The sequence below is a fragment of the Lactuca virosa genome, chromosome 7, assembly GCF_052849685.1.
Source record: "Lactuca virosa cultivar CGN04683 chromosome 7, Lactuca_virosa_CGN04683_v6, whole genome shotgun sequence".
Classification (NCBI taxonomy): Eukaryota; Viridiplantae; Streptophyta; class Magnoliopsida; order Asterales; family Asteraceae; genus Lactuca; species Lactuca virosa.
Window position 1 is genome coordinate 176,861,978 of NC_136432.1, and position 18,039 is coordinate 176,880,016.

General features: G+C 37.4%; 1 protein-coding gene across 1 annotated transcript; it reads right to left on the reverse strand.

Moving 5' to 3' along the window:
* Nucleotides 1-14,649: 14,649 nt before the first annotated feature.
* On the reverse strand, nucleotides 14,650-15,761 carry LOC145127337 (uncharacterized). The gene is made up of 2 exons (XM_079062552.1): nucleotides 15,363-15,761; nucleotides 14,650-15,147 (listed from the first exon to the last, which is right to left on the reverse strand). The coding sequence occupies exons 1-2, from the start codon at nucleotides 15,759-15,761 to the stop codon at nucleotides 14,650-14,652; spliced, it is 897 nt and encodes a 298-aa protein (XP_078918678.1).
* Nucleotides 15,762-18,039: the final 2,278 nt, after the last annotated feature.

Below are 18,039 nucleotides of genomic sequence, written 5' to 3' on the forward strand. Positions count from 1 at the left end.
TAGACGTGATAGGAAAAGGTGATAAACTTAATACCTAACGTGAGTAGTATAATCACTAACTCACTAGGTTGAATCGATTTATTAGTTATTAGAGTGACGCAAAATGTACCCAAACACTTCGCATGCATCACACGTGGTTTTCCTCTGTTCTCTGTTCTACTCTTGGCGGTAAAGATTTGTTGTCTCCTGATATCTATATGGTGTCCTTCTCTTCTGTAGGTATATTGAATTCCTGTGCCATCTTATTTCCGATTCTGACACTGATTCCCATTACTTTATAATAAAAAATTCTAATCTCGGAAGTTCATGCGAACCTCTCATCGGTGTCCTTAATAAGGTAAAGGTACTCGGTGGTTTCTATAGTTTCTCTACTCATTATCTGTTTCTTTCTCGGAATTCTCCTAATGAAACTCTGCTGGATCTTCGTTGATTCCTCCGGTGGTTGTTGGAGTGGTTACATCTATCTAAGTGGTTTATACGAGAATGAGAATGTCTAAAGAATCTATGAGATTAATAAAACATTTTTGGTACAAATATAATTTTACGAAGATGATCCATTCCGGTCTTTCTATAATCACATAGTGTGTACCGATTATATATAATCTATATCAAATAGACCTTCGAATAAGTGATCCTACTCTAAAACCACATCCAAACAAGGAAAAGGAAGTAGAGTGAAAATCACATATTCTAAGTCTATAAAATCTCAACTATATATAACTTTAACGTAAACACTTAGTAATTATAAACCTACCAGAAGAGATCTTTTAAAATTTCCCAAAATTTTATTTTTCGTATTTAAAATACTCTTATAGTATTTTAATTATATGTTTGATTCTAAAACTTCCTGATATAAGAAGTCGATAAGTTTTTAGTTTCGTGGCTATAGCATCATAAAATAATCCTATAGTATTTTATACTTTATGTTTGGTTCTAGTATTCTTTTAGTACCTAGGTAAGTTTTAGACTTGTTGCAACACCACCATCACTCCCAAACACATGTTAGTCATATCTCAAACAAATATAGTTGATCGGGCTATATTGATCTCGGATATGATTACATAACTGTCCAGGTTTAACTGCAGTGTCCAACATCCAAATACTTTTGTTTTGTTCTTCTTGTGATACTCGTTCTAGTATATACATTTTGCATGTACTTATACTTTTATAAAATATTGTTATATTTTAAAGTATAACCCTTGGTCAGAGTGTTTTTATCCCAATGTGTTTATAGTTGTATATCTTTTATGACTGATATATTGAGTTCACTATAAACAATGCTCTGATACCAATCTGTCACACCCCCAAACCGGAACGGCGGAAACGTTCGGGGGAGGAGGACGTCATGTCAAGTATCACAACACATGCATTATAGTAATCAAAGTACAAACAACCATTGAATTACTATTGTATAAGTCTTTACATAAGTGTTTAAACAATACATATTCAAACATCAAAAGTAGTATAGTAAAAGACAAATGACGCAGCACGGTACTAGGCTGTCTTCTCAAAAGCTACGGGAGTGTACCTGTCTACTAGATTCCTGAGAATACAAGTTATTTTGAAAGAGAGGATCATAATTTAAGTTGGTGAGTTCAAAAGTAATAGTTATGGTTGCTCTAGTTTTAAGAAAGTGATTGATTAAGTTCCAGAAAATCCAATATTTTCTGTTGTATATAAAAAGTAGTTTTAATCCCATAAAATCGTTCTGTAAAGCAGTTTTAATCCCATAAAGTCGTTCTGTAAAGTAGTTTTAATTCCATAAAACCGTTCCATTTAAGTGTTATTATACTTATAACCTAGTATGACATAATTTTAATTCACCATAAAATTATAAGAAAAATGTTTTCCGTTTTGGTTGTGGAAGATGATTGATGCAATAGTATTTCCTAAAAATACCCTACTGGTGTAATAACCACCCTATTATTAAACTGGTTAATTAGGGTTAAAATGTGATAAAGTTGTAACCATGCTGATAGACTAGAGTAAAAACGACGACCTTCTGGTGTCGAACCTGAATATGTGACATTTGTCACCCCATGGCTTGTCTGTCGGACTGTAGCTAGCAGTCGGGATGTGGGATTGTCATTCCCGTATAGATCTATACACACAATATCCGCTCTCCCTCCAGGAGACTTTGGTTACAAGAGTGTAACATAGCAAGTATATTTGCTATGTCCTGAAGACGTACCATCACATTTTGTTTTAAGTAAAGATCGAATTATATCCTTTTCTTGACAAAGTAGTTTAACCTCGTATACTTACCTAGAAAATAGATTTCTCATTTGTTTCATAATATATACCTATTATAATTTATATGGTCTATCTGATTAGCATGATCTATCATGAGTGTACCCCCTTGCTCAGCGTGATACAAAGGTAATGATACCGACTGAAGTGACCTTTTATATTCATATATGTATAATATATATAATTAAGAAGGAAACGACCTTCGGACAAATAACACCACCTTAAGCCCACATCCAAACAAGGAAAAGGAAATAAGGCAATTCATTAGTCCTAAGCCCTTTAAGTCTTATTTATATATCTATATATATATATATATATATATATATATATATATATATATATATATATATATATATATATATATATATATATATATATATATATATAAACATGATTTTGACAATTATAAGTTTAAAGAGTTATAAAAACATTTAAAAGAGCTTAACGGTATTCTAAAAAGAGTTTATGTGACATTTAAAAGAGTTTACATGACTTTAAGTCGTTATGGAAGTATTTGGTAATCCTTTATTTTCAACACAATATTTAAAAGTAAAAGGATTAACATTAATGATTCTCTAGAACAATGGTAACCACAATTGTTCTTACTATAATCACTTTGTTTATACTAACTATATATAACCTAATATCGAACGGACAGTTGAATGTGTGAATCTGCCCTAAGTCGACAACCAGACAAAGAACATGAGATGTAGCGGAAGTAACACATTCCACTGCTTATCGGATATTAATTATATATAAGTCTGATGTATAAACTATGGAATTATAGAATTAACCATTAAAAGATCCTTTATGTTATACTAGTTTAATAATCAGTGTTAAACCTTTTTTGTGATTGATATCACAGGTAAATATTAACACAATTTAATTGTGTTCAACTTGTACCCCCCCCCCCCCCCCCTTAAAAGCATTTAAAATATTTAAAAGATAGATTATAGGGGTATGAACTCACCTGATGTTGGAGATTCGATTGAAGATATGATGTAGGATGTTTGGTATGCCAAGTGAAGTCCCGAGCACAAATGGATCCTATTTGGCATATATTGACATATATAGGCATACAATTAGTGTATATAACTACTAAAATGTAAGGGAAACAACCCTAGGAAGTAGGAAACACTTTCAATTAAGTGTTAGAACCACAAATAGAAGGTTGAATGATGATCGCGGACACACAAGAGGAGTTCTTGGCCCTATGGAGTGTCACGGCCCAAGAACACATGAGTGTTCATGGCCCAATATGAAGGGTTCACGGCCCTATGAAGGGTTCACGGCCGTGAACTCTTGAAGATCATGAAGATCACGAAAAGAAGTGTTTCATCTAGGCTAGAATTAAGTGTTTAAAAGGGACTACAAGAAGAGGGATGAGATACTTACGTTTTTTGAGTGAAAATAGGGCTTTCACTTGATGATACTTGAGAGAGAATGGGAGAGTTCACGGTTGGAATATGAGAAATGAGGAGAAAATGGCTAACACTCATATATATATATATATATATATATATATATATATATATATATATATATATATATATATATATATATATATATATATATATATATATATATATATATATATATATATATATATATATATATATATATATATGCGAGGGTTCACGGTCCGAAGGGTTCATGGCCGTGAACCTCGTTTGCGGTTTGAAGGCGCTGGCGGTCGAGAAGTATTCACGGTCCGAGGGTTTGCGACCCTGGTTCACGGCCGAAGTCTACTTGTTCTTGGTTGCGAGGCTGCTGTCCGAAGGGAAAGAAAGAATGGTCTTCGGACTTCAAGCTTTTACCTCTTAAACACATAACACCTTGAATACAAGGTGTAAACACTTCTAAAATATTAATCTAACTCATTTAAGATAGAATAAGATTTAAGTTGACTTTAGTTGACTCAAGTTTGACTTTGATTGACTAGGGTTGACTTTACAAGAAGAAAATAACGGGGTGTTACATGTTATGTCCAACTCCTTAGACAATCTACATGCCAACTCATGACAGTCTTATTTCATACTTACTTCCAACGTATGATCGACCGTGGATAGTTTGAATAATAATAATAATAATAATAATTTTATTATTCTGGAAGTCAAAACATGCAAAGTGAAACAATAGTAAATAATTGACACAAGACAGTAACTTTTCTTATAAATAAAACTCCTTTTATTCAATCATAAAATGTCAATTACAATTTAGCTATTACAAGTTTCATTTTATCTAATTACTAAAACTAATATTGTCCTTTAGCCCAATGCTCATCGCATGCTGCAAGTGCTTAACCCTATTCAGTCTCTTTGTAAGGGGGTCTACTGGGTTGTTCTATGACGATATCCCATTTACAACGAGGTGCCCTTCTTCTACTTGATGTCTTATGAAGTGGTACTTTTTGTCGAGTTGTTTGGATCTACCATGATCTCTCGGTTCTTTGGTTAAGGAAACCGCCCCTTCATTATCGCAGAAAATCTCCACAGGATCCTTTATGGATGGATTTACTCCAAGGTCTCCGATGAAGTTTTTCAACCATATCGCCTCCTTCGATGCTTCGCTTGCTGCTATGTACTCTGATTCGCACGTTGAATCAGCTACAGTCTCCTGCTTGGAACTTTTCCATGTCACTACTCCTCCATTCAGGGTAAACACCAAGCCCGACTGAGAGCGGAAATTATCTCTGTCGGTTTGAAATCTGGAGTCGCTATACCCTGTCACTCTCAAATCATCACTCCCACTGAGGGTAAGGACCCAGTCCTTAGTCCTCCCAGGTACTTAATAATGTTCTTAACCGCAGTTTAATGAGCTTTACCAGGATTCCCTTGATATCTGCTGACCATGCTCGAAGCAAAGGCCACATTCGGGTGAGTACAAGTCATAGCATACATGATCGAACCAACTGCGGAAGCATATGGTATATGACTCATTTCTGCTATCTCAGCCTCTATACTCGGACTCTGAGTCTTACTCAGTTTGGCATTGCCTTGGATAGGTAAGTCACCTTTCTTGGAGTTCTCCATGCTGAAACATTTCAACACCTTGTCCAAGTATGTACTTTGACTAAGTCCTATTAGTCTTTTACTTCTGTCTCTCAATATCCTTATCCGTAGGATATAGGCAGCTTCTCTGAGGTCCTTCATAGCGAATGACTTCCCAAGCCAGGACTTAACCTCCTGCAAGGTTGGGATGTTGTTTCCTATGAGCAGTATGTCATCTACATACAATACCAGAAAGCTCACTATACTCCCACTAGCTTTGACGTATACACAAGACTCATCCTCGCTTCTCGAAAATCCAAACTCTTTGACTTTCTCATCAAAACAAAGATTCCATTTGCGAGATGCTTGTTTCAATCCATAAATGGATTTATCAACCTTACACACTCTATTAGGCTACTTTGCATTGACAAAACCCTCTGGCTGACTCATGTAAACATCTTCAGCCAACTTTCCATTACGGAAAGCGGTTTTGACATCCATTTGCCATATTTCATAATCATGAAATGCAGCTATGGCCAACATCACCCTTATAGATTTAATCTTCGCTACTGGTGAGAAGGTCTCATCATAGTCAACTCCCGGAGTTTGAGTAAAGCCCTTCGCAACCAGTCGCGCCTTATATGTGTGTACGTTCCTATCCATGTCAGTCTTCTTCTTGAAGATCCATTTACACCCGACTGTCTTACGACCTGGTACATTATTAACCAAGTTCCAAACTTGATTGTCATACATGGACTGAATCTCACTGTCCATAGCCTCTTTCCATTTTGCAGACTCGGGGCCTGCCATGGTTTCCTTGTAGTTGTTACGTTCATCCAAATTTACCTGTGTGCTATCACTGATAAAGGTATCACCTTCAGTGGTAATATGGAAACCATAAAAATCAGGTGTATTTCTAACTCTAGTAGAACGCCTTAGAGGTAAGGACTCGTCAATTGGATCAACTGGAGTTTCCTCCTCAGGTTGATTGCTAGTGTCTGAGGTTCCTTCACCGCTTGACTCTTGAAGCTCTTCAAGGTCAATTTGTCTCCCACTGTTTTCTTGGCCTATGAGTTCTCTCTCGCGAAAGACTCCTCTCCTCGCAACGAATACAACATTGTCACTCGGCATACCTTTTTGGTAGGGACTAGCTTAAGGATATGGGCGGCAGTCTCTAAGGCATACCCCCAGAATGAGATAGGTAACGAAGCTCGACTCATCATGGAACAAACCATGTCTAGCAAGGTTCTATTGCACCTCTCAGCCACAACATTAAGTTGTGGTGTCCTAGGTGGCATCAATTGCGAAACAAGTTCACATTCCTTAAGATAGTCAAGGAACTCGATACTAAGATACTCTCCTCCTCGATCGGATCGCAACATCTTTATCTTCCTGCCCAATTGATTCTCCACTTCTTACTTAAGCTCTTTGAACTTTTCAAAGGTTTCCGAATTATGCTTGATTAAGTAAAAAATACCCATATCTACTATAATCATCAGTAAAAGTCACATAGAAGCGGTTAGCATCCCTTGTGGCGGATCTCAATGGTCCAAACACATCAGTGTGTATGAGATCCAACAGACCTTCACCCCTTTCACAGGTACCAGTGAAGGGTGACTTGGTCATCTTTCCAAGTAAACAAGATTCGCAAGTGTCATCCGACTTTAGGTGGAATGACTCACAAACTCTATCCTTTTGGAGTTGGGCTATGCGCTTCTTGTTGACATGTCCAAGACGACAATGACACAAACATGCCTTATCCAATTCATTGGAAGAATCAATATTCAACACATTATTTCCTATGTTATCTACAACCATCATAGTTTCGTATATACCATTGCAAGGTAATTCTTCAAAATAAAATACACCATTACAATAAGCATAAATACCACCATTTTCATTATTAAAGGAAAAGGTAAAACCTTGTTTATACAAACTGTGAAAGGAAATAACATTTCTCTCCATATCGGCCGAGTAACAACACCTATTCAAATATAAATTAAAACAGTTACTAAGCAATAAAGAATAAACTCCGATCTTGGTCACAGGCGACACTTTCCTATTTCCCATGATTAAGTTTATCTTCCCGTGCTCCACATCCCTACTTCTTTTTAGTCCCTGCAAATCAGAACAAATGTGAATACCCCAACCTGTATCAATGACCCAAGAATTAGTATGTGATGAGTTATTAGATTGAATAGTGTAAATACTTGCAAAGGAGGGTTTGATCTTCCCATCCTTAATGTCCTGCAAGTACTTGGGGCAGCTTCGTTTCCAGTGCCCTTTATCATGACAGTGGAAGCACTCTTCTTCCTTCGGATTGGAAGAGGGATTAACAGAACCAACTTTTGTGCCACTTGAAGAGGATCCATCAAGAGACTTTCCCTTGCGGCTCTTGTAGGGAGCCTTCCTCTTCTTTCCCTTCCCATGTCCGATTCCCAGAACAGGGGCATAAGTAGTAGTAGGAGTAGACACAATCGATTTGCCTTTCAGGTTGCTTTCTGCAGTCCTAAGAAGGCCTTGAAGCTTGCTAAGAGTGACCTCCTCCTTGTTCATATGATAAGTCATACGAAACTAATCATAACAAGAAGGTAAAGAGTGTAGAATAATATCTATGGCCAACTCTTCATCAAAATTAACATTTAATTTAAGCAAGCGGTCCACGAATCTCTGCATCTTCTGTAAGTGGACTGTGATGGGTTTACCATCCTTCTTTTTGGTTGTGATCATGGAGGAAATGATCTTATACCTCTCTTGCCGAGCACTTTGATGGTATCTTTCCATCAAATCATGATACATTTAATAGTGGTAGTACTCCTCGTAGGACTTCTGTAGCTCAGCAGTCATGGTTGCAATCATTAGACACGACACCTTTGTCGCATCCCTCTCATGAGTAGTGTGTCCAGCAATTTGTTCAGGAGTAGCAGTGGTGACATCAATCTCCTTAAGCTCTTTATCTAGGACATATTCCTTGTCCTCATAGCGAATAACCATTCTGATGTTTCGAATCCAGTCATTGAAGTTCGAGCCATCAAAAATGACCCTCCCACATAGGTTCATGAGGGAGAAAGAGTCTGAAGGGATTGAGTTGGAAGCATTCTTTAGGATAGACATCTATAAAAGAAGAAGAACAAAGTTTAGATTAGATGATAATCCTTAATATTACACCCAATATGAAATATTAAGGCTAGGACCCAACACAATATTCTACAATTGCGGAAAGGGATGTCGTAATCCAATTGTAAAATATTTGATGGTAGGTAAATGACGATTTACCAACTTCCACCATGAAAAAAATAGATTATTAAGTTTTTAATTGGATTTGAAATTCCTAGATATTTGAGATTCATTAAACTTTTCAATGGCATGTTTAAATCTTGATTGTGCCATTCAAGTTTGTGACTGGGATGCCGATGATCACAAACAAGGAGTGAATAACCATGCAAATTAGCTTGGTACACCCAATGTTACAAATCACCTAACCAATGTGTCAGTTAACCACACATGCTCCATTGATCTATGATTAACACCAAGTTACCCTTTGCCACACATTGTCAGTCCCATAGTAGTGTGTCGGTTAACCACACATGCTCCAATAATGACTTAACAAGGTGCAAAGTGTAATTTCATGGATTAGCACCATTTCACATTTTTCCTAAAGTAACTAAGATTGCGAATTTTAATAAAAGTTTAGTTGCTTTATATTTTACCAATATACTTTTAATGAGCGAGAATTAATGTCCTATCCTACCCGTTCGGCACCAGTCAAGGAAGCGGTGGCTGAGAGTGGACACCCATTAACTACCATTTTATAGGCAGTAACCTTATACCCCCTCCCCCCCCCCTTCTTATAGATCAGCTTCGTGAATGAGGCCTACTAACGGTAAGACTGACTTTGTCATATATATATATATATATATATATATATATATATATATATATATATATATATATATATATTGTTAAACTTATAATATTATAAAGTATAAGGGTTGAATTTTAACTTTTAGAACTCTAGGGTTTGGAATTAAAGTTTCATTAGTGTGACTTTACAAATTCCATAACTTGAGGGCAAGATTTGAAACTTGTCAAAACTCTTCACATTCATAACTTAAGAGTTTAATTGGATTTTAATGTATGAGACGTTTCATTTTCCATAACTTGAGGACAAGTTATGGAGGTCATTAAAATGCATTTAGATCATTTTTCTAACCACTAATATTATCACATAATCTATGATCTAACTAAACTCATAATCAAGATAATTTCTAATCAACAATTTAAAAGCAATTTTGTTTATCATATAAAAACAACAATTATTTTAAAATTTTGACAATTATCTTGTGGTTGGATGAGTACAAGCACTACCATATCATAAAAAACATTTTCAATGATCCAAAGCAGTTTGTGGTAGTGTTCCAAATCCAAACCAGGTCAAGAAACTCGAAATTCTGCACACAGAGCCTTCAACTCGTTGAGTACATGAACTGGACTAACCGAGTTGCTTTGTTACTGAGTGGAATCGTTGAGTACATGAACTGGACTAACCGAGTTGCCTTCAACTCGAAATTCTGTTCATGTACTCGACGAGTTCAACAGTCGGAGGCCAAAATTTCGACTTTTTCAGCTTTGAAAAAACTAGTAAGCAACAAATATAATTGAAAACAATCCTAGGCTCTGATACCACTGTTAGGTTTTGAGCACTATAACACTCCTATGGTGCACATGCAACCCTAAATGCTTTGGATCTATGTTTTCTCTATTATACATACATATTTTCGATTTTTCCAAAGCATTGTCCTAACTAGCATACAAATTGCCAAATGAATAAAACATCTAGATAGATGACATACCTTTTAAAAGGACTTGTAGTTATTGGCCTTTGAAAGCTTGAGCACCTCAAGTGTGATGCCTCTAATTGTTCACAAACACCAATATGCAAGAGGATGATTTAATAGAATAAGTTACTTGTCTCAATCAGAGGAGGCAACCATTTTTGGCTATGGAGGGTTCTATTTATAGTGTTGGACGTGCTAGGGTTACACTTGGTAAACCCTAATAACCCATGACGTTACACATTCTCATGCTCCATGGGTTTAACCTCCACGGACTATCCACGGATTATTTTAGCCCATAATCATGGATCATTAGCCCATACTACAAGAATGATTGATTTACATATCAATCCCCATATATTGAATTAGTCTCTTTTGATCACAAAATTAATAAATTAAATCTTGATCACTACTAATAAAATAATTCCGTATTAATATATTCTACTTGTAATATATTAATAAGCCATAAATAACCTTATTCTCAAAATACATCCTATCAAATTGCACTGGTGAAGGCAACCCAAAAGGACTATGCTACACTCGGGTCAAGTACATACCAGTTATAGTTATGAGCTTATACACCAAATCCAACAGATAGTATAACACACTAGACATGTATCGAACACAGGGAACAGTGTTTTATCTACTACTAATTAATTACTAATAAAATGGAAAATGGTTTTTCTCTAGTTTTACAATACTAGAAACTTGATTTACCAAACTAACTAACTATCAACTAATTAAGCTAACACTAAACTAAGAAAGGAACACGAAGATTAATTAACCAAGTTAATTAAGGTACTTTCGTTTAGCTTCATATTTATTTGTTATTATGGTTGATTCATGGAAGTGGAATGGATTATAGTTCAATTGGTTACCGATTCCTATAATAACGAAATTCGCCTTCACTCCTTTACTAGTGTTCACCTCCTTCTTTGTTTGATTTTTGGTATCTTCAACTTTTTAATTTCTTTTTAATTTTGATCTTTAAATTTTATACCTTGACTGATCCAAAATTCTTTCAACTTTTTTGGTAATTTCTATCTTTTTTACATGTACCTCACTTTTTTTAACTCAAAACCTACATGCTTAAGCAAGGAGCTTAATTTCAACCTTTATTGGTTAAGGCATTAGTCTAGATGTAATGACTACTAAAGCTTTCCTATATAGATTTCAGGTACAGGCTGCATAACTTATTGCATCATATAAGCTACCAGATTACCTTTCATACTTCATGCCTTTTCCGTAAGAAATGGGAAGCCACAAATACACTATAACATATATTGGCTCGGGTAAACATTTAGGTTCTCATCGGATCATCCCATACTATACTAGGAAAATTTTAATTAGATAAGTTTCCTAAGTTAAACTATTATTTCAAGTTTAAATGAATGCAAAATTTGAAACAAGCAATGCACGTTTTGAAAAATCAAATGCTTTTCTATAATGCAATATACCCTCTACCCCACACTTGTTTTATGCAATGCCCTCGTTGCATATTATGAAAAAAAACATATAATTAAATAGGGAGAAAAAGGAACAGACTCCCCTGAGATAGAAGATGCATCTCGAATCGTGTGGATATGTCTAGGAAAGCCAGCTTGCTCGAAATTGTGGAAACAGAAGTGGTATGTAGAATGGCATCCTCCTTACGTGATGAAAAACTCCCCCATAACATAGGAAAGTGTCAACCATGTCGTAGCATCCGGAATAATACTTCGTCATCGCATCAAAATAAAAATCCATGGCGTGGGAACAACTCATTCATGCCATGGAAATCAACTTATAATTAGAAACGCCACTCGTCGAGATAATAATCTTTCCAAATATACCCTCCTTCACTTATTAAGGACTTGGACACTTAGACTTCAGAATGTATTTGATCAGAATCGAAAAACGGTCTTGAAAAGGCACCACCTCATGGTGAAATGGAACACACTGTGGTGGTTCACAAAGAATATTTTTACGGTGTTCTGATTGCGACAACACGACGTGTTGTATATTGCGACAACGTGTTGGTCTTGAAATGGCAATTACATGTGCCGAAATAAATAGATGTCTGAAATATGTGGTGGGGCCAACTAATGTACGCATATCTTAGGCGTGATTCTTCACTCGTTGACACAAATAAACACCCGAAAACGCTATAATCTCACTTCTCTCGCCGTTTTCTAATCTTTCTCTATAAAGAACCTCCTTTTGCAAAAAATATCCTCACTCGGACTCTAAAAATTCCCTGAATATAAATCAAAGAAAAGTAATGAAACTAGGAAACATAGTTAAACAACCAAAACCAAAGATATGTATCCAACAAACCAAAACAAACAAACCAAACACATGAAAAATAAAAACACCAAAGAAACTCTCATTCTTTATCATCACCATAGCCTCCTCCGCTTCCACCTGCTCCGCCTTGCTGCTCTCGCCACAATTCCTCCCAACTCGGCATATAAAGGTACGACGCAGGAAAATGATTGGGTCTAAACAAGTGTAGCTGCTGCAACATATAATCTGCTCACATTACTATAATTCCCGCTCCTTGCCAAGTTATCCTGAAATCTTCTATATGTCACACTGTAAGGATCCATGGGAAGCTCTTCCTCTGTCGGGACCACCGGCGGCTCATCTTCTTCTCGTTCCCCTCCTCTTCGTCGGACCCGCCTCCCGGGTTGGTTGCCGGGGGGAGGGGGTGTCAGCGGGAATGGAAAAAGTACTTATCCCATGATCTTCAACAATGTGTGCCCTCTTATAAAGGAGAGGAGAGAAGGATTTATGTGGCTCAATTGTCAAGAACATAGCCATATGTTTCTCGAGAATACCAAATGATCATGCAAGGCGAGTTATCAACATGTCACTATAAAGAGGACAGCCACGCCTGTCTTTTCCCGCTCTAACTGCAAGAAACTCCGCCAACAGGAAAGGAAGGTCCACATAAACATCGGGAGTCGTTAAGGCCCATAGAAAAAATACATAAATAGTAGGGACCTTGTCCCCCTCTTGCCTTTGATTTATCGTATTTGTTATCAAACGATGCAAGAGTCGATGAAAAGGGGACCGAATGTCACTTTCTTAAGCTGTCCCCTTATGATAGGCTTCATTTTCTATGTTGTTCCAATGCGTTTCTGCCTTGAAACCCTCCGTAATACGCATGGAACCCTTAATGTATTGGAGATATGGCTCAGAATGGACCTCAGACGTAGTATAGATTTCCATCCTCAACGCGAAATCAGCAAGGCTAGGAGTGAGTCATTCCCCACCAAGGAAAAAAGTGAGGTTGTCTTCATCAAATGCTCCATCTTTCCTTCGAAAAGAAATTGTGCCTAAAAACTCAATTACCAATTCCTTGTATACGATCTCTTGGATTTGGAATAACTGTCTCCACCCCATGGACTTAAACTGGCCATGTACCCCAGCAAAGTTCCTAACAAAATATGGCTCGATGCCCTCCAATAAGCCCGTTTGTTCACTCCATTGCCAATTGAAAACTGCAAGAACATGAATTTTCCTTTGCTTCATCCACTCTAGCTTTGCATTCCATAGAACTTCGGGACCAACAACCCATAGAAAAGTGTACCATGGGTAATCGTTGCGTTGGCCGGGTTGGTTGCGGCGTGAACGGCTAGCCATGGATGCAAAATTACCAAACAGAACAAATAAGGAAACCATATGCAAGATTAAAATCAAAATAAAAGAGATTAGGCCTCAAAATGTTCACCACGTCGAGGACCACGACGAGTCGTCGTGGTCGACGAACTGTCACAAAGAAATTAAAGACAAGTAAGATAGCAACAAACTCAAGCCAAAAACATCAACATCTTGGTCCAATTTTTTGAAAAAATTGAAACCCTAAATTCTCAAAATCGACCCTAATCTTGTTCTAATCAGCAATTACAAACCACATACTAGCAAATACTCGATTAGTATCATATAAATAACATAATAATCATACCTTTTTGTTGAAAGAGCAAAGAAATTGAAGGTAGAAGGATGAAGTTCTTCGTGGGAACAAGGGCACGACGAGAGAGATGCGTAGAGTAAAAAGTAAGAAAATGTTTTGACTGTGGAATAAAATCCTAAATTGACTGAGTTTAAAATGTCACCACGTCGTGGTGTCGCATAAAAATTTGTGGTTTGTTTTCTAGAAAATCACCACGGTGTGTTGAGATATACCACGTCGTGGTGTAAAAAAAATTGTAATTTAGTCAAAGTTTTTATCAAAGTCTCCACCCCACACTCATTCCATGCCATTCCCGACTTCGAAATCCATAAAAATTTAGAAGAATGAGAGAGTAAAATCAAACATAAATAAAACAAAAATAAACAAAAGAAAATAAAAGAAAAGGAAAGAAATGCAAACTCAAAATCACAGGTTCCCTCCTGCAAGCGCTTCTTTTTGGGGAGTCATGAGCCGGACTCTTTCCCGTCTACGTTGATTCAGCTAGTGCAAGTTCCATAGTTTCCCTTTCTCTTTCTTCAATTGGCATACCTTCCTCACAATTCTTCACTCTATGCCCATTAACTTTGAAGGGAGTTCCATCTCTTGATATTAACTCAATGGTACCATGTGGGAAAACTTATTTGATAACGAAAAGTTCATCCCACCGGGTTTGTAATTTTCTGGGAAAAAGCTTTAACTTTGAATTGAAAAGTAGCACTTTTTGACCTTCATGAAAATCCTTTCGCCCTTTTAACCTTGTATCATGCCATTCCTTCGTTTTATCCTTATAATTTAATGAACTAGTGTATGCTTCATTCCTTAATTCCTCAACCACATTTAATTGCATCAAATGGTTGGTACGAAGTTCGGCCAAATCAAAGTTACAAGTCTTCAAAGCCCAAAATGCCTTATGTTCAATTTCAACCGGCAAGCGACAACTTTTTTCATATACCAACCTATATGGCATAGTACCAATAGGTGTTTTAAAAGCCGTGCGAAATGCCCAATGTGCATAATCAAGCTTTTCTGACCACTCCTTTTTGTTACGCCAACCGATCTCTCCAATATTCGCTTTAACGCCCGGTTTGTAACTTCGGTTTGCCCACTTGTTTGTGGATGATATGATGTCGAAAACCTATGGTGTACACCATATTTTTGTAACACCTTAGCCAATTGATCATTTGTGAAGTGGGTACCTTGATCGCTAATAAGAGCTTTTGGGACACCAAATCTTGAGAATAACTTTAAAGGAACGAACCACTACCCTAGCATCATTAGTAGGTAATGCTTGTGCCTCCGCTCATTTAGAAACGTAATGTCAATCCCCCATACATCAAATATCTCGCAAACTTGGATGCTATTTTGGGGCATCTCGTTTCGGGATGAAATGTTTCCTGTTCTCTGACACGAATCACACTCTTTAACAAATTTAGTAGCATCCTTGAAAATAGTGGGCCAGTAAAACCTAATATCAAAGACCTTTTTCGCCGTGTATTGTGCTCCATGATGTCCTCCAGTGAGCCCGTTACGACAACGTTTAAAGATTTCAAGACTTTCTTTCCCGAACACACATCTTCGTATTATCCCGTCGGCGCAACTTCTGAATAGATATGGCACATCCCAAAAGTAATACTTGACTTCAGGAAATAGTTTCTTCTTTTGTTGACGTGTCAACTCTGATGGAAGATAATCACTTGCTAAATAGTTAGTTATGTCTGCATACCAAGGTACTTCTCTTGCTATAACCATAAGATATTCCTCGGGAAAATCATCTCCAGTCTTGTTTTCTTCCAATTCTTCCAAATGCGGGTTTTAAAGTCTTGATAAGTGATCGACAGCCACGTTCTCCATTCCTTTTTTATCTCTAATTTCAATGTCAAATTCTTGTAAAAGAAATACCCAACGTATCAATCTTGGTTTGGCATCCTGTTTAGCAAAAAGATACTTGAGGGCAAAATGGTCGGTAAAAACGATTGTCTTTGATAAAACTAGATATGGGCAGAATTTATCAAAAGCATAAACCACCACGAGCCGCTCCTTTTCGGTAGTAGTGTAATTCTCTTGAGCTGGGTTTAGAGTTTTGCTTGCACAGTAGATAGGTTGAAAATGCTTGTCAATCCTTTGTCCCAAAACAACTCCAACAGCATAGTCACTAGCATCGCTCATTAGCTCAAAAGGAAGACTCCAATTTGGGGCGATCATAATAGCGGTACTAGTCAACTTTTCCTTTAACAATTGAAAGGCTTCATGAAATCCTTAGAAAGGTCAAATGGGGCATCCTTCAAAAGAAGTTGAGTCAATGGCCTTGTTATCTTCGAAAAAACATTGATGAATCGGCGGTAAAATCCCGCATGGCCTAGAAAGCTCCTCACCCCTTTTACATTTGTTGGAGGTGGTAATTTAGCTATAGTGTCAACTTTTGCTCGATCCACCTCTATCCCCAATTTTGAGACTTTGTGTCCCAACACAATTCCTTCCTTTACCATGAAGTGGCACTTTTATTAATTTAGGACTAGGTTGGTCTTCTCACATCTTGCTAGCATTAGGTCTAAGTTGGTCAAACAATCCTCAAAAGATGACCCCAAAACCGAGAAGTCATCCATGAAAACCTCCAAAAATTTCTCGATCGTGTCATGGAAGATAACCATCATGCACCTTTGGAAAGTAGTTGTTGCGTTGCATAACCCAAATGGCATGCCTCTATATGGAAAAGTCCCACTTGGGCAAGTGAAAGTGGTCTTTTATTGGTCTTGTGGGCCAATTGGAGTTTGGAAGTACCCCGAAAAACCATCTAGGAAACAATAGTAAAGATGACCAGATAGCCTTTCGAGCATTTGATCGATAAAAGGTATAGGAAAGTGATCCTTGCATGTAGCATCATTAAGCTTTCGATAGTCGATGCAAACGCACCACCTGGTTGCCGTTCTTGTTGGTATTAGCTCATTGTCTTCGTTGGTAACCACCATTATTACTCCTTTCTTTGGCACCACGTGTACCAGACATACCCATGGGCTATCGGATATTGAATATATTATGTTGGCATCCAAAAGTTTGACCACCTCCTCTTTCACCACTTCTTGCATATTTGGGTTTAGTGTTCTTTGGCGTTGCACCACCAATTTAGCTCATTCTTCTAAGTTAATTTTTTGCGAACAATAGGCGGGACTAATCCCTTTTATATTGGTAATCTTCCATGCTATGGCACTTTGTCTTTTCCATAGTACTTCCATAAGGCTTTCTTTTTCGTGTTTTGTTAGATCGGATGCTATGATTACTGGTTTTTGTTGTCCTTCTTCCAAGAATACATACTCCAGGTGTTCGGCCAAGGCTTAAAGCTTAACTTTTTGTTCTTTTTCATTCACCACAACGTGGGCCTGCTGCCACGTCGTGTTGTCGCAACTTTTAATGTCAAATCGTGGAAAAATTAAGGGCAACGACGTGTTGCCTATGCCACGTCGTGTTGCTTCTTCTGTCTCCCTTTTCAATTCATTGTACTCGCTTTTCTCCAATAGCTTCTCCAATCCTTGTATATCAAGATCGGCATCAAAGTCACCTTCTCCTAGCACCATATATCCCTCGGTCTATTTTTCTTTCCACCCTCCTAGCTCTTTTTCAAGTACATCATCAATAACATTAACTGAAAAAGCCATGTCATCACTTATTCTTTAATGTTGAATTGCTCTATTCACTCCAAAAGTGACTGCTTCTTCTCCAACTCGAAGAGTGAGTTTGGACTCTCTAATATCCACCAAGGCTCGGGCGGTGCTCAAGAAGGGCCTTCCAAGGATGAGTGGGACTTGTTCGTCTTCCTCCATGTCTAAAACAATGAAAACTGCGGGAATTACAAACTTGTCAACTTTTACTAGAAAGTCTTCACATATACCTCTTGGAAAGGTCATGGTCTTGTTGGCTAAATGGATGACCATGCGGACCGGTCTTGGTTCGGGGAGATCGAGCTTCTTGAAGAACGAGTAGGGCATCAAATTAACACTTGCTCCTGAGTCGGCTAGAGCATGACTGTAACAAC